This window comes from Protopterus annectens, chromosome 5.part0, assembly GCF_019279795.1.
Source record: "Protopterus annectens isolate FY-2018-M chromosome 5.part0, PAN1.0, whole genome shotgun sequence".
Lineage (NCBI taxonomy): Eukaryota > Metazoa > Chordata > Ceratodontiformes > Protopteridae > Protopterus > Protopterus annectens.
In genome coordinates, this window is record NC_056735.1 from 643167647 (window position 1) to 643192128 (window position 24482).

Consider the following 24482-nt stretch of genomic DNA (forward strand, 5'->3'; position numbering starts at 1 on the left):
TTTCTTCCACAGCTACACTGTTCTGTCTTGCTACAAAACATACAGATGTCATATGTGAACACAGCCTAACATTACGGGGGTATATATAGGAGCAGAGTGCAGGTAAGCCTATTACAAACCTATGACATTTGTGCATGATACATTTCATGTTAACATGACTGTCCTACAGGTGATGGGGTCTGAAACTCATGTGTCTATCATAACTTCATTACTTACACCACCAGCTATTTGCCACAGTAATATACATGTCTTGAGGTACAGAACACACACTATGATGGCTTACATCTTGTCATTCAGTGCTGATCTGTACAGTTAACAGGTATGACCCAGTGCCCTCAGGGCCAGATGCTATGTCCATAGCAGTTGTTCAGCAGGACATTATTACAACAGCAAGTCTTGATGGCACACATAATTCTTTCCACATTACCTATCCCATTATTACAGACCAAATACTACATTCAATTACATGCATACATGTTTCACATACCTGTTGTAGTACTGCCCTCTCTTCTAGGTACACTTTTATGAGTCCCTTGTTTTATATACTTTTGTTTCAGTTTGGTTTGTAGTTTTAAATTTTCTCTCTCTCTCTCTCTCTCCACTACAGGGATTGAGCTACTTTGAATAGGCTGCAGCATGGTTTTGTAGGTGATGCTCATGATCAGGTGATAGCCTCTGCACCAATCAGTGTTCACCGCATCCTAATTGCATGTATCCAGTTGTGTAGCACTTCCAAATACACCTGTCATGGCATCCCACTACTATAAATTACTACATCATGTGGGCGTTGTCGCTTTACCTTTACTGTATGGAAGACATCCTTCTTGTGTGTGGGCAGCAGTGTTACAGACAGCAGATAGCAATACCTCTTACAACAGGACTTGCAGACACAGGCCAACTACATATTTATATAAGGTTCCAAACCTACAGACAGTGTGAGTATTGTTGTTATATGCATTGTATACCGCTAGTTTTACAGGGTTTGTGTGTACATGCTAGTTTTGTATGGAATGCGGTCTGCCTGCATAGCTCTCAACTGCGGGCCTATCCACATGCTGGCCAGAGGATTGGCTGTTATGTTTTGTCTGTTAACCACACAAGTCTTGTCTCTGATATATCAGTGGCATTCTCTCTGTTGAGTGCTATCAGTACATGGCCACATCCATTTGTGTTTCTGACTTCATATTCCTGAGTAAGGCTATGTTGCAACCAATCCTGTAACACCAGCAACTTTCACAGTGTATAACAGCAATATTGCAAATATGGCCCTGTGCTCCAGCCTCTGTCCTCCACCTATATACAGGGCTTTGTCCATATGTCATGCAGTAAGAGGTTAAGTAGAGGCCTATTATTATTTAGTGCTAGCATTCCTGCTATCATTCCAGTGATGTGGACTCCCACACATACTGTGGGGTAGGGTCCATATATATGAGGGCTACAGCTGGACAAAATGTGTGTGACCTTGTACAGTCTAGAGGTCAGTGTATGCAACACTGTTATATACCCTTGTAAGTCATTCTATGAGGGAGGTTATGCACCGTTTTTAACCTAGGCTGTTATAACATGTGGGGGATATCAGTAGTAAGACACATGAAGGTATATGGCTGTACATTTTTATACATTTCATCATGGGAACAGTGATGGGCTAGTGCTTACTGTCTTACAGACAGTTCTGTTTGTCAATGTGATAGTGATGTTTTAAGTTAAGCATTATGTAACAGATACATTTTCATTGTGACTACTTAATTTTTTTTCCCCTAGGGGTTGCGTACAGTGTGTAATTGGAGGGTACTGAACTAACTACATCTGTAATTAATTAGTGTTGATTGATTCTTATCTTCCAGGCAAGTGTTTTTGATTGTTGTAATACTTGAAGCCCTTGGCCTGGACAGCAACATAAGTTATCCTTTCAGATTACTATAGCAAATGTTTTGTTTGAGGGTTGGATTACTCTGTTATTATGTATTTCAAACACCTAACTGCTATAGGAAATGGCATATACAACTGAAATAGTACACAAATAAACATTTATATGTATGCAAACTTGTGTGCTGTGTCATATCCTTTGACTTGTCTGTAGGTATATCTTTCATGCAATAATTGTCTTTTATATGACCGAATCAAACACTGGCCATTTTAAAAGGTGGCAACTGTAGGAATACTGGCTGTTCGATATGCTGTGCACCCTCTAAATATATATCTTCTTATACATATATATAAGTAGTAATATATGCATATGTGTATGTATGTGTATATGCATATATATATATATATATATATATATATATATATGTATACACACACACACATATATATATATATATATATATATATATCCACATACATATGTGTGTATGTGTATATGTATCATTGGAATTTTTAATGCTTCCACATTGCACATTCCCAGTGGAACACAGACTGTTCTGCATGATATGTTACTGATATTATCCTGACATCATACAGCTGAGATGGATTACTGTCAACTTGTTGTGGCTATGTTGTGTAGGGTCCTGTGTATGAGACTTGCAAGTGTTGGTTATTGTGTTGCAAGGCAGATCTGTTAAGCTGTGGAGGAGGGGATAATATCAATAGTTAGAAGAGGTACTTATTTTGGGCCCCTTCACCCCCATTAACAGTGCCTTTGGTCATATATTTATTTTTTATGTTTTTATATATATATATATATATATATATATATATATATATATATATATATATATATATATATACAGAGAGAGAGAGAGATCTATCTATATATATATATATATATATATATATATATATATATATACATACATACATACATACAGCTGCATATATAAATACATTTACCTTACAGTTGAATGACTGTGCTGAATGATATGTTTGAGAAAACATCAGATTTATTTACATCTGAAATGGCTTAGTGGTAAATCACTTTGGCTATAGTGTGCAGTGTCCTGGGTTTCTGACTTGCAAGGGCTGCTTATTTTGTTGCTGGGTAGAACAGGGGCTGTTGGAGACAGAGTGATTAAGGCACTTTAAAGCAGTTGTAAGTGGGTTTGCATGGAGCTAAGCGACGCTTACGTGAGCTTAGCTTACACCCACATACAGCTGCTTACGGCCGCTTAAACCCACGCTAATTTCAAATAAAGAAAAGAAAAAAAGGGAGATAGGAAAGTGATGAAATAGGGGCAAGCAGGGGGACAAACAAGAGGAGAAACATGTAGGGAAGTGCAGGATGTGTGTAGGAAAGGACCATAGCTCTGCATTACTTTGGCAGCAACAGCCACTTTCAATGTGGGCAATTTAGTATTTGGAGCCTCACACCCTACAGGGAGGTGTGTGGGCATCATACAATACGGATGATTGGTAAGGTTAGATTGGGTGATGGGTACTTGTCTGTGGGCGAAATGCATTGCTATATGTGGGACATGATTTTTTTGTAGGACAGATGTCCTTTTTTTATTTTTTAATGTGAGAGTGGGATGTTAATGAAGGAATATTGGTAAGTGTGGTGAGGGCGGTTTTGTAAGAGAGGTTGCATTTGCAGACAAGACAGCAAATAGGGGCGATGTATAACACATGGGGCGTAAACACCTTGATGGGAGGGTGTTTGGGAATCCGAGGCTCATGATCCCCCCAGATGGTAGTAGCGGCACTGATATCCCCACCCGATGGCAGTCACCACTACTCTTTCACAGCCCCAAAGGTGGCTGTGCTGGTGGCTGGGCTGCAGGAGCCACCTGACCCTCGAGCTGCAACAGCCTGCCCTCCACCTGGCAGAGGCAGTCATCCAGCTCCATCTGGAGGACACTGTGCACCATGCCACAGACCTCGTCCCGGGTGACAGCCTCACCACACCCACTTGCGGGGGAGGTGAGGCCCATCCTTGCAGCGGTGCCACCTGAGGGTGTTGCAGGATCAGCAGATGAGGGAGGTCTGGGTTGAGTCCCAGATATGCTGGGACCCTTGCCTCAGCCAGGTAGAGTGAAGGAGGTGGATCTGCTGGGATCTGCCTTCCCATATGTGCTATGGTGTGGAAATTAATAATGAATATTGGTTAGTGATGCACAACACATTACATTAGTCAAAACAGCATGCATGGATATTCCCATTTACCCAAAATAGTGCAATTATAACAGTGCCATTGCAAACAGAACCCATGCATATATGGAATGGCATTCAGGGTTGCAACAGCATGCCAGTTAGTGGTATGTCAGGCAGGCAATAAAATGATTATTCAACAGGGAATATTAGTATGCACACAGTTTAAGCAATGGTAAACCAAATGGAACAACTGTCCCAACAGTAGAGGTTTGTTTAGGAACATACCCATGTTGGTTTCAGTGTTATGGTTGGATAAGTTGAGTGGTGTGGGAGGGGAACAGATTAAATTGACAACTGCTATCAAGTATATTTGTCAGTACACTACTATTCGCTACTCTACAGGCTGACCACACGTACACTCTACCTGGGTCATGGGGCTGCTATAGCACACCAACAGCTGTAGATATCAACAGAGAAATTGTACCCTTATTTTAGTTGTACACATCATACCTGTTTCTGTACTAATGTCTTTGTCTGTGGGCCTGTGCAGATGAACTGTGTGTAGATGAACTGAGTGCACATTACATTGCTGTTTCTACACATATTTCAGATTCACATATTAGTTGCAGACCCTGGAGTGTGTGTCGTGCTTTTCACATACATCTACTGTGACATTTTCTGTGTGCAGGTTTCTTGGCAACTGGGGAAACTATCCGTGACAGCGTGACACTTGAGGGGCTTGTATGGGCCAGACTGCAGAGCCTGGATGTCTAGCTTGCATCTACTTGTAGGACTGGGGCTGATCAACACAGCAAATGTACACCTTTCATAGTTATACACATCATACTAGTATTTCTATTCAGATTTCTTTACCTGTGTGCCCTGTATGGAAAATGTATGAGTTGCTGTACATTGTTTTTTTTTTTCTATTCAGATTGCAATTTACAACTGTAGAACCAGAGTAAGATGTTAGTGGTGGTCCCTGGAGTCGAACCATGGTGTGTGTGCAGAATTGAACTACAGGCCTAATCCTTATCAGACTGAGCTGCTGGGGAGGTGTTGTGTGTTGCTTGTGACATTTCTATCTAGTATATATTTTTGTGCAGAGTACTTTTATTATGACATTTTGCATTATTTGTTTCCCATTTTCAGTATAAATTATGCATAGACAACAGACACTGGTGTCACTGTTTGTAAAACATGTGCTGGATTGCACATTTGACTGTTTTATAACTATGCATACTGCAATTTAGATTCCTGAGTACACAGTGTAGGTTTTAAGTCTGCACCTGTTAAGCCTTATACATTTTTGTGCATTCACAGCTACATACAGCTGAAATTGAAAGGTTAACACAGGACGATGCTGGCAGACAAACAAGTAAAACACATTCGGATGGAAATATGTACTGTTGCTTTTTTCATTTATTTGACATGCCCATTCTAAAGTATGCAGGCAAGCAGTGCTAAATCAGTTCACCTCAGTTAATGCATTCTGCAGGATATACACACTTTTTTTTCGGGTACAATTAAGATGACACACACCAGTGTTTGGGATCACCTTTATTAGTTTTGACATACACATCTGTGTATGACTTAGAAATCCACAATTACTATTCCTGCGTGATCTGCACAGGGGAATGCTTTTCATTTCTAACTGTTACAGTAGCCATGACATGGCACTTTCTTGGCAGATTCACTCAGACACACTCATACATATTCTAATATTCCTCTCCTGCATATTGTAACTTGTTTGCTACTGATATCTGTATTACACAGCAGCTGGGAATACTCCATTGTAACAATGGCAGCCAGACAGACATTTATTCCTGACTTTTACAACACAATTATATATACATGTGGTACTACCATTACTATAATTTTGATTTCTTACTGCTAATAGTAAGGGATATTCTGTACTCATCATACTGCAGACACAGCCGGGCCAGTCACTTGGCATGAGCCTCAACATTCTGGGACCTCTCCGCAGCAGCTGTATGGGGAGACATCACACATTAATCACACCTGCACAGTCACAAGTTGAACTTTTTCCATACTTAGAAATACATAACAATGCATACTTACAGACAGGTGGGACATCCGGCACTCGGGCCTCTTGGATCCACTGGTCCATGTGTGCACCCCTCTTCCACTTCAGGTCATTATGGTAATGAGATACATGCTCATCAGTACGGGGTTTGCCAGTGTGACTGGTGAGATCATGTGCAAGCTGGTCCCAGGCCTCTGCTTTGTACTACAAGCCCTTGTACTGGCCCTGCAGCAGCCTGCCATCATGGTTTTTAACTAGGAATCCAACCATAACCCTGGACTCCTGGATGCCCCAACGTTGTGCTTGGAAGCGCACACCTTCACCAATGCCAGACATTTTGGTCCTGCTGTGAGCAATCCCAGATGGTTATGGCTGTATTCCCACCTGTGCAGTTTAAATAGGGCAGTTTTCTCTCACTTTTTCTTGACTGGCCAGTTTTAATATGCTGAAGTATGCTTAGTTCCATGCAAAACTGCATAGCAATGCTTACACCAGCTAAGCAGAGCTGAAAGCAGGTAAGCAACTCTTACACCAGCAAAGCATTGCTTAAATCTATTTGTTTCATTAAATTTATAAATAATTTTTTACATTTATATCTTACATATATATGTGAGCCATATGATTGATATTTATCGTTCAAATTCCTTAAAAGTTTATTAAATAATTTGCCAGCAGGGGGATTTGAACTGAGCATGTTCTACATGTTAAATCATGGTAGTACCACTACAGCAGTTTATGACATTTTCTATCACAGTAGCACTTGTCTATCATTTTAAGGATTTCACCCAGGCTAAGCATAGCAGCGTGCCGCACAAACAAACTGCACATTGCATAAACATCAGATTTATTTGATGAAAAAAAATGTTTTTTTAATTTCTATTCCTTTCCTCTTGCCCTACTGCTTCCAAGCATGTAGGGCAAGAGTGCAGACATTTGGGAGTGTGCACTTGAAGGCTGCTCCCTCCTAGGTGTTTATGTTTTTTTTTCAGTGTCCGCAGACACTGAAATGTTGCTATTTAAATTTCAGTGTCTGCAGACACTCGTTTACTATATAAAATTAGAGCCAGGCTCTAATATTATATAGTTTGACACTCATCTGTGTCTGAAAGTGCCGTATGGCACTTTCTGAGAGAAGGGGGCATGTTAAATGTGCAGGTATTGCTAACACATGCCCCATGCACTTGCTCCTGGTTCGTGTTCATTTAGATTAGATAGCAGTGCGCCTTCATGCATATTTAAGGTGCACTACTATCCTAAACGGACACAAACCACTCCATGCAAGAACAGCCTTATTCTTGCAAGGAACTTCATTAATCCTGGCCATATATATGTAAGGAAAGAATTCACAATTCTGAAATCCTGAAAGATCGAATTTCATATGGCCAAGACCATCTGATCGAACTTTCAGAATCCCGACATTGTGAACAAAGATCTGCATACAGCACAGAATCTGAAATTTTACTTTTCCTCACTGTAGTGCAATCTTGGAGTTAGAATATTTAAGTAGCAGGGGTGTGGGGGTGCAGGAGGGCTTGCCCCCCTGCAGACACATTTAATTTTTTTTGTTTGAATTTGTTTCGGACTTTCGATATTCCCAAACATCGATTATATGATCTTGAAATTAGATGTTTCAGAATTTCAAGATTCTGAAGTGAATCTATATATATATATATATATATATATATATATATATATATATATATATATATATATATATATATATATATACACACATATATAAATATATATATGGATCTACTTCACATGCCAGAAAACTCATTTGACAGAATTTTATTTGACCGAGACCAAAATACCTAGTTTTTAAAATACTGAAAACTCATTTGACTGAGTCTCACTTCAATGAAAGCTTATAATGCTGAATTTCAAGATATTAATTTTAAATCACAGACATGCACACTTACAACAGCAATGACTAACTCTTTCCAGAACTTAATAACTACTTACTTACCCACTTACCAGAAAACGGATGATATAAAACCAAACTAGGTGGGGGGGTCTACACTCCCCACCCCCCTTAACTATATATTCTAACTCCAGGATTGCACTACAGTGGGGAAAAGGGCATATACCTTTTACTTGCCTTGCAGTGATCATGTTGCCACTACTGCTGGGAATGCATAAAACATCCACCATATTACTTTAGATACTTCCAGAAAAATATAAAGAGACATACCCACATTTAGAAACACTACAATGAAACTTTTTACATGACTATTGGTATTCTGACACTCAGCACTTTAAGTAACAGTAATTATTTTTATCACAAGCAAGTCACAGATGAAGAGAAACCCACATCATGTCTATGGCTTAAAATTCACGGAAATAATATTTAGTCAAATGAGTTTTCAGTATTTTGAAAATTAGGTATTTTGGTCTCACTTAATGAAATTCTGCCAAATGAGTTTTCTGTCATGTGAAGTAGAGCCATATATATATATATGTATATATATATATATATATATATATATATATATATGTATATAGGTTTACCATCATAATACTGAATGACAAATGGTTGAAACTGAATTGGTTGAACACACTATATTGAATGCTCAAAATGTTGAAATTAAATTAGTCTAAACTCACAATGTCAAAATTATCAAATTTGCCCATTTCTGCACTGCAGTGTGATCTCGGAGTTGATATATTTAAGTAAGGGGGTACAGCCCCCCACATGGGGGGGTGCAGGGGTGCACAGCCCCCCTGCAAAATAGTAGAGTTGATCTCATTGCTTTTTCAATGTAATGACTGTAGACATTTTGACAATTCAGTGTTTTGGGTTGGGATCTAATTTTTCAACCAAATGATAATTAGACATTTTGTCATTCAATATTATGATGGTAAGCCATATATATATATATATATATATATATATATATATATATATATATATATATATATATATATATATCCCATTCAGAAGCTCGGGTTTTCAGAAACACAAAATTCATATGGTCAAGACAATATGATGAAGTTTCCAAAAACTCGAACTTCGGAAAACAGCAAAAATCTACCTTTTTCTGCATGCACCCCCACACCACTTGCATATTATATATGCCATCTCTAAGATCTCATTATAGTTGGGAAAAGTGTAAATTCCATGATCCTCACTGTACTGCAATCTCCATTCAAAACCTTTGAGTTTTTGGAATCTCAATCATATGGTCTTATTCACATCAATTTCGAGTTTCTGAAAACTTGAAATTCTGAAGGTGACCCTTATATATATATATATATATATATATATATATATATATATATATATATATATATATATATATATATACATATATATATATATATATATATATTTTTTTTAATAAGATTTTGGATTCTTAGGTAAAGTATTAGTTAACAGATGGATAGGGATCAAAACCAAAACTGGAAAATTCATAAGAAGTGTAGTATTATTTTGCTTAGTTATTAAAAGAGAAAGCAATGAGAATGGAAAAGGGAGGAGTAATAGTGTATTATGGTCAGGTAAGTTTACCAGTCTTCTGAGGTATGCAGATGATTGAGTGATGTTGGCAAGGAAAAGAGTAGGGTTACTTCTGAGTAAAGAAAAAAGCAAAAGGTATGTTGACATAGTGTACATAGGTGGTATATATTTTACATGAAAAGAGAGGATAACAGTAGGCATTATATATGGAGGGAAAGATTTGTTGAAAAACAGTAGAAAGAAATTTTAGGGAAATACAGGAAATAATGTTTGCATGGAGGTTATGTTAACATTTAAGAAAAAAGCATATCTTATCCATTCAGTGATGGGATTGTGTATAATGAATATAAATAAGGTTGCTTAGAATTAATAAACCCAATAGTATTTTGGGCTTCTTTACATTTATATTGGGTATTGAAGATGATGACATATGCAAAAAGAAGTGTGATCACAAATTTATGAATTAATAAACCTGTAGAATTTTGGCCACTTTACATTTCCATTCAGGATTGAAGATGATAGTGTATTAAAAATAGTACACAGTTATTGAATATGGTAGAAAAGTAACAGAAAGTGACAGGAAAAAGTGGTAAGTCATAGAACATATAGAAATATGAAGGGATGTAAAATAATAAAACATTAAGTAACAGGAAACAGAAACGAATTGTACAATATAATTAAAATATAATATAATAAATATAAAATATATAAATATAATATAATATACTCATGGGTTGATATGTTATTATATATACTCATAGGCTGAACTTCCTATTGTAAGACAGTAGAAAGAAAGACAGGGATGGAAATGTGGTGAAAATAAATTACCAGTGAAAATCTTAATGAAGTACCAACAATATAAGAAATACAATGGTTGTCAAGAGGAGACAATGAGGTCCTTTTTCCATGTGCCACTGAAATGCAAAAGGTGTTAACTCTTTAAATACTGAGCAGCACATTCTCCAAATGGCTATTTAACTACTTTGCCATTCTCTGGAAAAATAGGAAAAAATACAACAAAGAAGATGTCACATAATAGCAGGCTTTGCTGTATAAAGTTAAACGATAAGCAGCTGTACAAAATAATTGCCTGTCGCATAGCTTAACAGCAGCTGTTTATCTCATGTCCAGTTAACGTCTTTATATCATTGGCTTAAATTTTAAACAAGCTCTGTAAATAAGTAGTTAATTTCATTAGCTTCATATGTCATTTGAGAGTCCTCTTTAAATTTCTTCTTGGTACAGCCCAACTCTGAATTAAGAGGGCTTTTGACATGGATGACACCTAATAAATTCTCTTTGCATCATGTATATTGTGCTCTAGAGTTATATTACCTGCATAATGAGTTACTTTTCAAGTTTTGCTTGAAACATTGCTTATATAATGTCTGTCCCTAATAAAAAACAATGTACTTTTTAGCCTGTATCTCCATGTACTGGAAATGGAAATGCATTTAGTTCATAAAGTCTTTAAACAAGATAACCAGTTAAAATTCATTGAGCTCTCACATGTAATACAATTGAAAACAACTTACAATTAAATACAAGATAGCTGTTATCAAAGAACACTCAAAGCAATATTATCATTATTTGTATTCCACCAGGTTTAACTGCATATAAGAAATGCAAGGTTACAGTTCAAATTACTTTTCATTGATTTAAAATAGTTCTCGGGTTATTTCATTTGTCCATCAATTTACAATCCTTTGTATTATATAATACCTGTCATTAGTCAACTTGCTTGTCCTTTCTTTAGAGGGAGAGAAACATATGAATCATCTTTTCCAAGTTTAATTTTTTCTCAGATAGTCTATTTGTATTGCACATTGCTTTAGTAGGTTGTTCTGTATTAGGAAGTCCACATAACTCTTTCACCAGAATATTAGGGATATCTTCAATATATCCAAAAACTTCAGGATGTAACATTTCTTTTTTATAATTACATAAAGTACTCTTACTCTAGAACAGAGAGCTCTACTGCTTTTGGTATGATATGTCACTATTGCTAACTCAGTTTGATTAACAGTTCACATCTGGAAAACAATACTTTTTTTATTTTAAAGTTAAATAACTGAAATAAGCAACACAATATAAGCAGTCTTTCACTACTGTTCTATTCTTGCAAGCATTATGGATTTGATACCATCTAAAGCACACAAAAGTCCACTGATCCTCAGGAAGGCCTGTCCTGTTTTGTTATTAATCCATTAGACCGAAATTAAATCCAGAATTTACAAGCTATTCTTTCTTGGATGAAATTGAGCTAATCCTTAGTCAATGAAACATAGTTCACTGAGTATTACTATATTAAATTTCTAGAATACCAACTGACAAAAATAATCATCTCTGCAACTTGTACAAATAAATGGAACCACATAATGCTAGAGATCAGACAATACCTATGACAAAAAGGTATGTCAGTTCTGACCACCAGAATATGCCAGAGGCAGACCAGGGATTCTACTGGTATATTGCAGCTTCTTTCAGATCCTACAGCAATTCATCAACTAATTAATGTTGCATACTAGATACATATGCACACACACACATACAAACATATATATATATATATATATATATATATATATATATATATATATACACACACACACACACACACACACACACACACACACACACACACACACACACACACACACACACACATATATGGAGGGAGAGATGATGCATACACTGGCAGAGCAAACAACAATGAAACATGGATTTTATACAGTTTTCCTGCTACCAAGCATACTTGTAACAGTGGCTGGTAAACACAATACTCCACAGGCATCATTTCTGGGAACTCTTCTGTTTGGTATCTACTTTACCAGTTTATGGTTATCAAATGAGGATCTCTAGCTAACAAAATTTGAGGATGGTTGTAACCTAGGAGTTGTCGCCAAGTCCATATCTGCCATGCATGCACTCCACCAGTACCTTTTACTTGTCCATGGGTGTGTAGAAAAACTGGTTACAAACTGACTAAAACGTTACAAAATTGGATCATTTGGTAAGCACTCCCTATGTTCTACTTGCAACATAGCTAGCACATCACTAGAAAATGAATATGTCAGAGACCTGGGTACTTTGGTGGACACATCCTTATATTTAAACATTACACTGCAAAAGTGGTTAGGAAATCATTTTACCTTGCAAAGTTCATAGTTAAACGTACATCTTCCAGCTCTAAAGAAGTCCTAACCTCCTATGATCAGACTCATCACTGAGCAAAACTCCCCCTTTGGGATCTACCTTAGTAAGCATATCAAGCAGGTGAAGAGACCCCAGAGGTTTGTAACAAAAAAATCAAGGAGTTAAAAGACATTAACTGCACGGAAAGACTGGAGGCTTTGTCATATAGATTCCTTAGGGGTGTCTTGTGCCTTGCTTATAGGTCTATCATGGATGCAGTGGTCCAGGGACTCTTATACCTCAATCAATCAAACAGTCCAGCAAATACTGGCTCAGAGGTGGTCAGAATCTACACCAACAAATAAACAAGACTATGTAGAGGGATATAGTTGTCATGCAGCACCTACTCCTACTCTGCAGCAATCTCCCTATCCAATTAAGCATTGCGACACACTGTCTGCCTTTAAAAAGTAGCTGGATGACTGCATGGGTGTTCACAAATTCACACCTGGTATGGATGGCCTGTTTCTCCTTAAAAAGAGACAAGGGCTAAGGCTGGGTATTGGCAAGGTGGAAAGGGCCTCATAGCTCAGTTCCATTGTAACTAATATGATCATATATGACAAAATAATGCACCTGCATACTTTAACTGCCATGGATATCACTCCATGAATTGTTTGATAGTATGTGATTATACAGGTCAGATCATGGATATGTGTGCATGTCTTCTAGGTTAAAACCAGGATGCCAATGTCTGGCATTCCATTTCCTTGTGCAACTGTTCTGGCAATGGCATTATCCCTCATTGTTGCATACTCAGAGATGCCAAATATGCCTCTGAAACCAAAGCTGTTCAATCCATTATGAACAGCGAAAATGCATTATGAACACCAAAAACACCAAAAGGCAACTTCTACACATAGGACTAACAGCAGGGACAGGAATATAAAAGAATGGGCATTTGTCAAACACAGTATGAGGTTCCAGTGCTTTGATGATTCTACTGGATATGCAGGATTTCTACTGAATGACTCCCACTCCCTTGAAACACAATGTGCAACAGACAACCAATTCTACCTAAATTATGACCTGAATGAACCACTTTCTCCAAGATCACATAAATACCAGAACAAATATATGCACAGAAAACGCATGATAGAATGACCTAGCAAGTATCTGCAAAATTAACTACTGCCTGCAGCAAAACAGTAAATCAATGTGCAAAACACATGCATAAAATATACAATACAAATACATACAGATATGTGTGGAAGGGCAATGCAAAACCATAAGAATGAGTCAGGTAAATTATAGTGCAAAGTGATAGACTTGCCATATCATCATATTTCAAATGCTATGCAGCCATAGATATCAGACATGCCAGAGTTAGGCCTCACAAATCGACAAATTACTCACTGGTGTTCCCAACCATATTCACCAGGAGAAGTAATATCCTGTAGAACAATGACTGTGCTCCCATATTTGGGGGTTGACTATGATCTGCCATGTTCATGCCTTCTATTTATGCCAATATCTGCTGATAAAGAATCACAGACACAGTCCCTGCAAAAAAATGTGCACTGGGTGTGTCTGCCACCACCACTTCAGATAGAATTTGCAATTTATATCTACAGACAGTGTGACTATATTAGTGGAGCAGGGATATTTCTGATAAACACTGATGACAGAGCACCTATGTGTGATGTACCAATACTAAGTGCCCTCTTCAGATATGGAACAGAAGCTGCTGTTGCTCCTGCTGCAGTGCATCTGTCTGTTACGTTGCATCAGCTCATGGATGGTATTGTTCAGTGTTTAAACCACACAGCATAGTCTTCTAGGGCAGTGGTCTGCCAATGGTACTGATACAGCACAGCAGCATCAGGACTTGCCCTACTGGCAATAGCTTAGCTAGGGTGAAGCAAGGTCATCTGCCCTGGGTGCAAAGTGTTGGACTGGAGGCCTATCAGCTGATCTGGATCTCCCTCTTTAATTCTGTGTTTGCAGACAAATCTGAGTGTTGTAGAGCTCCATGTGTAGTCTAAACTGTAACAACTTCTTCCTACATTGTAGCAAGCAGTTTGCTACAATTTAAGCATTTCTTTTTTAACAAAACCTGAGTGCTGTAGAACTTCTTGCAATCAGGGCATAAACTGTAGCAACTGTTTATTACATTTCTAGCAAGCATTTTACTACAGTTTAAACATTGATTTTTTTTTTAACTATACCATGAATGCAGTAGCACTCTATGCAAGCAGGGTATAAACTGTAGCAACTGTTTGCTACAGTTTAAAAGAAGATTTTTTTAACTAAACCATGAGCGTAGTGGTACTCAGTGCAGGCAGAGTATAAACTGTAGCAGCTGTTTGCTACATTTGTACCAAGCAGTTTGCTGCAGTTTAAAGTAAGTATTTTTTAACTAAACCATTAGTGCATCAGCACTCTGTGTAGACAGGACATAAACTGTAGCAACTATTTGCCACATTTGTAGCAGTTTGCTACAGTTTAAAAGAAAAAAATGGTTTTATTTTTAACACTTCTAGAGTCCAGCAGCATCAAGACATGCCCTATTGTTAGTAGCATATCTAGGGCAGGGTGAGAGGGTGTTGGGGGGTGGAATCAACTGATTGAGATATCTCTTTAATACAATACTGCCTTTTAAAAGCCAGTATTGCATTTGCAGTCAAACCTGAATGCTATTACACTCTGTGTATGGTCTACAGTATGGCAACTGTTTGCTACAATGTAGCAATCAGCTTATTACAGTATTTATTGTTTACCCTTCAACTGGAGAGCTAAGGGGGTAGGGCACTGGTTTGTGATTCTGCATAGGGCATTGGTTAAGACCGCATTAGTTTGCCTACTTGAATTCAACTGCTATGTCTACATATGGCAGTCACACTGAAAATGGTCTGTGCATAGTAGACTCCCTCCAGTGCTATTGCTCACTAAACTTGAGCAGATGCACTTAATTGCAAAAGATGTGCATACTGTTTGAGGGCAGCACTAACACCAACAACCTTTAAAAGCAGCAGCCATCCACTTATTAGGCTGAATATATTGTGTGAATGCCACAGCACGTTCAAAAGTAGCATAAATTCAGCTGCAATATCAGTGTGCATATCTACATGTTGAGGATTAAGATCCATATCTATTGTAAATAAGCCTTTGGTCACTTGTGAAACCAAGATCAGGCCTGAGTTTGGAAAACTCCCCATAAAAGACACACCAGGACTCACAAATGGTGAAACAGTGGCCTGCAAATGCCATATGTTTGGATCTCTGCTCATTTACAACATTCCTTATGCATGTGCTATGACCCAGTAAGTGCAACCTACATATCACTGTTATCCTGAATATGTCCAACTACAACCTGAGAATGTGCATCAGACTCAGATATGATGACAGAAATAGTGTCATCATCAGCCTCATATCTGCCAATGCAGTAGAAGTCAAAGTCCCAGTGTTTTGACTCCACATCATCCAGGGACAGCTCAACATCCTGTAGTCCAGTATGGCTTCTTCAGCCCCAGAATATTCTATGCATATATTTCCCAGAAAATAACTACATGCAATATTGGCCTCATGTGGTGTCATGCTATGGAATGGCAATGGTATAACATGCAGTTTGTGTCTGTGCAACTAAGATTTGACCAGCAGAGTCAGTACTTCTCATATCTACTGATCACTGCAATGGTATTCTTACATAATTCCATAATTTAACTATAAGGACATGCATATATGCTTGTCCTGCATGGTGTACCAACATCTGTATGATTGATACCTCTGGAACAAAACTCAACAGCAATGTTTCCTTAGTAATGAGTAGCACTGCCGGCACAACACTCTCACTGTCCTGCAAGAAGCTGGATGTTCTGTGCTTTCCATTTGTTTCATTACTTTATGCAATTTACCATCTCATACACTTGCTGCTGAGGTAGCCATACTCCCCAAGTGTATTCATGTCCATCACAGCATCAACCTATCTCCTCTACTGTGGCTTTGGATCGACACCTCTTCCCATTTTGATTCACCACTCACCATTTTCATGGCACCATCAATCCAAAAGACATTTAAGAAGACTTACATAAGGTATCCAGAAAACCACTCAGCAGGTACTCGTAATGACAGTTTATTGGGTTCTCAATAAAACACACTCAAAACACGATAGTACACAGATTAAGCACTTTCGTCGGAATAACCAACTTCATCAGAAAACACATAATACAACTCAAAGAATTTAAATACCCTCCCAAAAGGCAAAAACCCTAACATCACATCCTACTATTAGATCAATTCCTGTCAACTAAAGCACATATTTAAAGGAAATAATACCTGACTTAAATTGCCAAGACATATGAAAAAGTATACTTCCATATTGCAAATAAATATCAAAATGTAAACACACATACATATCACCAATGAATATAAATGTATATAAATATATATAAATATATAACAAACTGTAAATACTGTGGTACAAAAAATGGGGTAATAAACCCATGAAGTAATAATAAAAAAACTTTAAAATATTTTTTAAATACTTTTTAAATATTTTTTAAATATAAAACAAAGCTCTTAGCTTCATCAAGAGCATAATACTTATACACTCGTTGATGCCAGGATATGAGCCTGCATTCAACTTAATTTGCCATTTTAACTCTAATAATTCTAAATAATCATCCATTGGGCCACCCCGGGGTCCCAGGTCCGCATGATCAATGGCAAAAAACCCTAAAAAAATGCGTTGGATATTTGTCCACATGATTGAAAAGTGCATTGTTTTTATTTTTGCATTTACTATCATAGCAGTGCTCATATACTCTCTGCTTAAAGGACCTTTTCATTTTGCCCACATAAAATACGTTGCATAACCCGCACTTAGCAATTTATACTACCCTTTTCGAAAAACAAAAAAGTTTTTTGCTGGGGTAGATTCGTCCAAAATTCTTGATAAATATATATTCACCCATCATAACATATGGGCACTGCCCACACCTACCACATTTAAGGCATCCACTAGTTTTGTTCTCTTTCTTCTGTCTTTCCAAGAGTGAAAAAAACAAACACTGGAAGGCTCACCACAGCAAAAAATCCTGTAACAATCCTGTAAAAATTCGAAAATCCAACTTGTAAAATTCAGAGTCTTTTATTGAAGATGCAGCACACAAAGAGATAAGCGCTTTCGCGTGTTATAACACACGCTTCTTCAGATCTATTTTAACAGTGAAGCAGTGAGTTTAAATACCATAAAAAAGCTCAAACAGGATTTTAATACAAGTTAATTAGGCAATTAAGCAATTAAATACTGAATGAGAGCTCTAACTTTAAAGGCACAATGCGCACTTAGCTGTCATTAATACAATACTAAAAATGGGTTACAAAGCCCCAAAAATCTATAGATATATATACTGTATAGATCTATAACATACATAAAATACAAACAAAAAACATAGCACCTGTTTGTGGAAAAAGCATAAGTAATAAAATGTATGATTTATATTAAAACCATGATAAAATCAAAAAATAACTTAATACATAACTATCATAAATATGATGACCAATAGAAGTATAAAAAATCATGGCTGCAGAGACAAATAAAAAACCCTCTAATCCGCTAAAGGTCTAGAATATAGAGGGTAAATGGAGCAAGTACTATCTGCTTTTAAGCACTGATCCGAGGGATAGATCTGAAGAAGCGTGTGTTATAGATGTTATAACACGCAAAAGCGCTTATCTCTTTGTGTGCTGTATCTTCAATAAAAGACTCTGAATTTTACAAGTTGGATTTTCAAATTTTTACAGGATTGTTACAGGATTTTTTGCTGTGGTGAGCCTTCCAGTGTTTGGTTTTTTCACATTTTGCTGTTTCTCTGGAGACTCGGAGTGTGGTTTGGTTTCTTTTTGCTGTCTTTCCAAGAGTGCTTTAAAGTTATAATCTTTTTTGTAGACAATCACCGGTTTATCCCCTATGATTTTAGAGACATCCTGGTCCAGTAACATCACTGGCCAAAAATTAACCAATGTGTTTTTGATTTCATAAAAATCCAAGGTGAAGGTTAGGGTGCAAGATCTTGAAAAAATACTGTTGTTGGAATGTAATCTATCTCTAACCTTTCCATCATCAATACCACAACCACTGAATACAATTTTTACTATTAACCCATTCCGTCTTTTGACAGTAACCTCATTTTCGATTTCTTTAAAAAAAATTCATAAGGTAACACCTTCTTCTAAACATATCAATAAGTTTATCACATTCTGTTTGGAAGTCCCCTTCATCTGACACCATTCTAGCGATTCTGATAAATTGTCCCTTAACTAGGGACTTTTTTCTGATGAATCGGGTACCAGCTCTCAAAAATGTAAAAATGTATTTGAATGCGTAGGTTTCCTGTACAGCTTAGATATAAAAGATTTACTCATATAATCCTTCACAACAGTGACATCTAAAAAATTCAAGCTCTCTATGTCAGAGTTCAGGGTAAATTCTAAAAAATCAGTGGTACTATTAAGGTATTCAAAAAACTCACCTAATTTGTCCTCACCCCCTTTTCATAAAAGGACTATGTCATCCAAATAACAACCATATAGGACCCAATGGTCTTTGTAGCATGAATTCATAATGTATTCCTCCTCCCAGTGTGCCAAAACCACGTTGGCAAACACAGGGGCACAGCATGCTCCCATGGCCACTCCTAAAGTTTGCTTAAAGAGGTGGCCATCAAAGCTTAAAAAGTTAATTTCCAAAACAAGTTCTATACAGGTCCTAATTGCATGTTTGGTGTCAAAACTTAAATCAGAATGCCAACATAGATATTCATAAAACCAGTCAAGCCCCTCCTCATGTGGGATTACTGAAAATAGATCCTTGATGTCCAAGGTGGCCATAATAAGGCCATCATCATACATATCTGGATGTATTCTACCTAAAAAATCCCATGAATCTTTAATAATCCAAGGCGTCTTTTCCACTAGACCTTTCAATTGATGGTCCACAAATTTGGCCAACCCATATGTTTTCAAAGCCTTGGCGTCCATAATCGGACATAGAGGGGGGTTCTGGATGGATTTATGTATCTTCGGGATGCAGAAGATGGTAGGTGTTCTGGGGGTTTTACACTCTAAGAACGTATGCACGTCAACACTTATCTGTCGATTACGTAACAATTCCTCAATGGTCAAATCAATGTTCCTATAGGCTAGATTCATCTCATTGACTGACACTTCTCGATAAGTGTCAGTATACAATAGATCAAACATTTTACTATTGTAATCCAAATAATTCATAATGACCAGCCCTCCCCCCTTATCAGGTTTCATAAGCCTGATGTTATTGTTACTAATGATGTCTTGAAGTAACATCCATTCTTTTTCGTCCAAATTGTTAACATAACCCCTATGATTACTATTCAAAATGATTTTTCTAAGTTCATTTTCACAAAGTGTCTCATAAATCACAAGAAGTGGGTGGGTAGGTGGAATAAAGGTGCTGGGTCTATGCAACTGGTGGGGATTTTGAATAATAATAGTATTACCAAAATGTACCCCTAAATTTAATTTCCTCACGTACATTTTAAGGTTTAAAATACTGTTAACACTAGCTGCATAGACCCATTAATTCAACCAGAATTTTTAGGCTAAATTAAAGAGTATGCAGATACTATTGAAGCCTATTCTGGTGGCTTATATGTATCTGCTTTCCTGTCTGTTCACTAAGTACATGCTGCATTAGTACATTCAAGTGTAACATTCTTACTGAGGACTAAAAACAACAAAAATACTCACTTCATTAATTAAAACAACACATCATCCAGCATATGTGTCTCAGTGAGGCAGAACTCCTTTGGCGCACTTTTCATGAAAGGTATTTTATTACGCAACATATAAATATGATTTTGTAAACAGTTCAACACATTTCACTGAATATATGAATATATGACTATTACTAGGATTATAACACATAAGTTCTTACCAATGTACAGTGGTGTGAATGATGCATAGTATGGCAAAATTGTTGTTTGTGTGCTAGAGCCATTAACACATACACTGATCTTTCTAGCTGAATGAAGTGACAGTTTAGTATGACATCTGATGTTTCCTGTCTCAGACCTTGTATATGAGTTGCATGCTTCAGTATGTTTTTCCTGTCTGAAAACAAAATTAAAAAAAATATTTAAGTATAAAAGAGATAACTGATGTATGCTAGTTTAAATTAGTATGGGTCAGTGGATGGCATTCAACTGTACTGGATAGTTGCATTTTAGGTGTAATCCCATCATTGCTTCTCAATGGGCATAATAATATCATATTATTTTTGCATTATATAATTATAACCTTTATTCAGATGCTCTATAACTACATCAGACATATATACATTACAAATCTATTTGCATCTTGTTATATTATGAACTATAAGAATGGTAGTTCCAAAATGAAGGTGTATCTTTCACTTTTAAAACCATTTGGAGGGTGTCACTTGGAATTTTATTTCCCTTTCTTGACATGAAATATCAGAAAGAAACTGTAGTGTCAGCATTACTCACAACTGGAGCACAGAAGTGAGTGCAATGACTAAGCAGTAAGTACCCTGAAGGAAACTTGGATGACATCAGTATGTTTATCAAGAGAAAGGTCTTGTATGAAGGCAGCATGGTGAACAGTTTATAGCACATTACTGTGGATGAAATAAAGGTATATATGACCAACAATGCAACAATGTGTTTAGTAAAATTAAAGGGGGGAGTCAGCAATAAGTTTAGTAGCAAAGAAATTCTGTAAAACAGTATATAAGATTAATGTTTCTGATTATTTTATAAGGAGAAACACATGGAAAGCATATATGAGCAGCATTCCCTTACCTTCTGAGGGTGCACCTTTCTGTGACCGTACAGATATCTTATATGTATGCAAAGACATTTACAAACCTCCCTTTATTAAACCACCATAGCAGATATGTAAACTACGCCTATTACAATAAATACATTTCAGCAGACTATCTGAAAAATAGACCATATGTTCTCAACACAGCAGTCAAACTACATGCCAGTCTCTACAAGCTATGGAAATATGTGGCCCATTCATAATCTTTTTCTTATATGCTTTTAACTAAGTTGAAAAAAAATCTATCTTACAAAGATGTTTGACAGTTTTACATGTCTCATGTTTTTTCTTGTGTTGCTATTACATTAAAATTATCCTATTTCTCTCACCAAGACAGTGTACTATAGACTGCTTCCAATATACTTCTAGAGAAACTGTTACTCTAATCTTGACCTGATACTACTTGATATTCAATCAGGTCTCACTAATTCTTACAACCAGAGGCTCTGTTTCCTCTTAGCATCTCTCCAAAGTTTTAATTAATAGTGTTAGCACTGCTGCTGATACATGTATAAGAAAGTCTCGGGATTCCAAGATGGCCGCCGACTAGTCTAGTCCTTACTCTCTGAGCTCCTCACAGCTATTTAACTTTTGGTTTTTTTTACAACTTTACATCAACCTATTTCCTCAAATTTTTATACTAAAAGATTTTATAAATCTTTTTCTACGCATTTGGATTATTTTTTCTTCTGGAATTATTATCCTGGGATTTATTTTACCTCAGAACATTCTTGGTCTCTCTGCTGCTGGGACTCCTACTGCTCCAGTCTGTTCCTGGTTCCTGGTATCCTGTTAACTGCATTCCATTTCTGGGCATGGCTACAAAATCTGACTCCATGGAGACTCAGCCTACAAAGGCCAAATATACTTCAATGCTCTCTCCTGAAAAAGATTCAGGTTCAAAAAGACTGAAATCATCTAGACAACCTACATAAACTTTTAATGTAAGTAATAAAGATTTAAATGGCTCAAATTTCCTTTTAGAAGAACTAAAAATAGCATTAAAACCAATCCAAAGTGCTATACAAAACTTTTCAGAACAGCTTTCAGACTTTAGTAAATCTTTAAAGCAAATAAACGATAGTATTGTTACTATTGAAAATAAAATCTTAGCTTTGGAGGTTAAAACAGACTTATTGGAAAGTGACTTTAAATCTAGAGATAAAACTGTTTCAGATTTACAAGCTAAAATATTGGATCTGGAAGCCAGGAGTCGAAGAAATAACATAATTATTCGTGGTTTACCTGAATCTTATGACAATAAAAACGTGTTATCTGTGACTAAAAATATCTTTGAAACACTGTTAAATTGTGAAGCTTCTTCAAAATCTATAATTGTAGAGAGAGCACACAGAGCACTGCGTACAAAGCAAGATTCTTCCACACCAAGGTTAATTTATACTAAGTTACTAAACTTTCAAGACACTTTCCAGATCCTAGAAACTGCTAAAACAAAGAAACAATTCATATGGAAGTCTCACAAACTATCATTTTCCCAAGATCTTCCTGCACAGATCAAATTAAATAGACAAAAACTAGCCCCTATTGTGCTGACTTGATAAAAGAGGGATTAGATTTCGAATGGCATATCCTAATACATTGTCTTTCACAGCTAATGACAAAAGATTTGTATGTTCAGATCCTAAAGATGCAAAAGACATTTTTCTTAAAACATTTAAAAAGCTTCCTGACACTGTATCTTAATATTCTACTGTTAAAGAACTACAATAAGTTTTGATCTTTTATTTTCTTTAATCTGACAGTATTTGTGTTACATGATTTGTAATTCTGGTGTGACATAATTATATTACCTTAAGAACTTGTCATGTAATTTACACATGATGGATTTGGTGTGACAGTGTGCAGTGACAGGATATATGCTTGTTAGATTTGTGTGGATTAATAGAAGCATTTAAATTCCTGTATTTACTTTTTCTCTTTCTCTCACATATGCTTGCTGTGTAAATAGATAATATGTTAATTTTACTACAAGCTTTGGAGTTACAGCCTTCTGTGTAAGCTAAATGATTTTGGAGGAAAAACATTCCATCTCAACATTCTAGCAAGAAAATCTTCCCCTCAGAGTTCCAGCTGATGCTCTGCATGAACATGCACACACTACAGTCTCTCTGAGATGGATGGTGATGTCATCATTTGTGAGGAAAGAAGGACAGTTTCAAATACACAAGTCTGCTTGTTTTCAACAAGTATTCAATAGCACCAACTTTTTAATAGATCTGGCTATTATTTAAAGTGTTTTCTCTTCATAAATGAAGGTTGCTTTTAAATTTAAACAGATTCATGTCACATAATATATTCAGTGACTTTTAGTGTGTCTGCATGACTTCAAAGCAAGCTGCTACTTTCATAAAGCAGAGTGAAAATGTTTCTGGAAACAAATGAACAGGTTAGTTTTATATATTAAAATTCTAAAGGATGTGTAAAGAAATGAACATATTTTCCTATTCAGAATATTTTTTCATACAATATTTTATATTATACTGAAGTGTTTAATTTGACAAATGTTACAAAGTATACCTGTTCATATGAAAGTTTCATGTTCTTTCTATTCTCTGCTCTCTCTCTTCTCAGAGGCTGGATGTGATATTTATGATTAGTAGTTTATGTTTAAGAAAGCCTTTACTTATTTGAAAGGTTTGAAATAACTATCTTTAATATGATTAGCTGAATCTACATGTATATATTTAAGCCCTTAGATTTACTGCATTTAGCTTGCTTGTTTCTGTTTTAATTAGATGTTCAAAATGTTTACTTTAAAAGCCTTGTCTTTTCATGCTGTTTTGCTATGTTACATCTATAGCTTAGAAGAATAGTATGGCTACATATCCTAACAGAGTCATTAGTAAAATATTCAAAAAGTAGATTTAAAATTATATGTATGCACATTGTTGTACATTCAGTCCAATA

The 24482-nt window shown here is 36.4% G+C and overlaps 1 protein-coding gene across 2 annotated transcripts in view; it reads right to left on the reverse strand.

The window, feature by feature from the left end:
* The window catches only part of LOC122802724 (interleukin-5 receptor subunit alpha-like), an 869500-nt gene that overhangs the window by 349646 nt on the left and 495372 nt on the right, over window positions 1–24482 (reverse strand). For both annotated transcript variants that reach the window (XM_044072485.1, XM_044072486.1), the window contains one exon: window positions 20647–20822. In XM_044072485.1, coding sequence (XP_043928420.1) covers window positions 20647–20822 — 176 coding nt within the window. The remainder of the gene's footprint in view (window positions 1–20646; window positions 20823–24482) is intronic.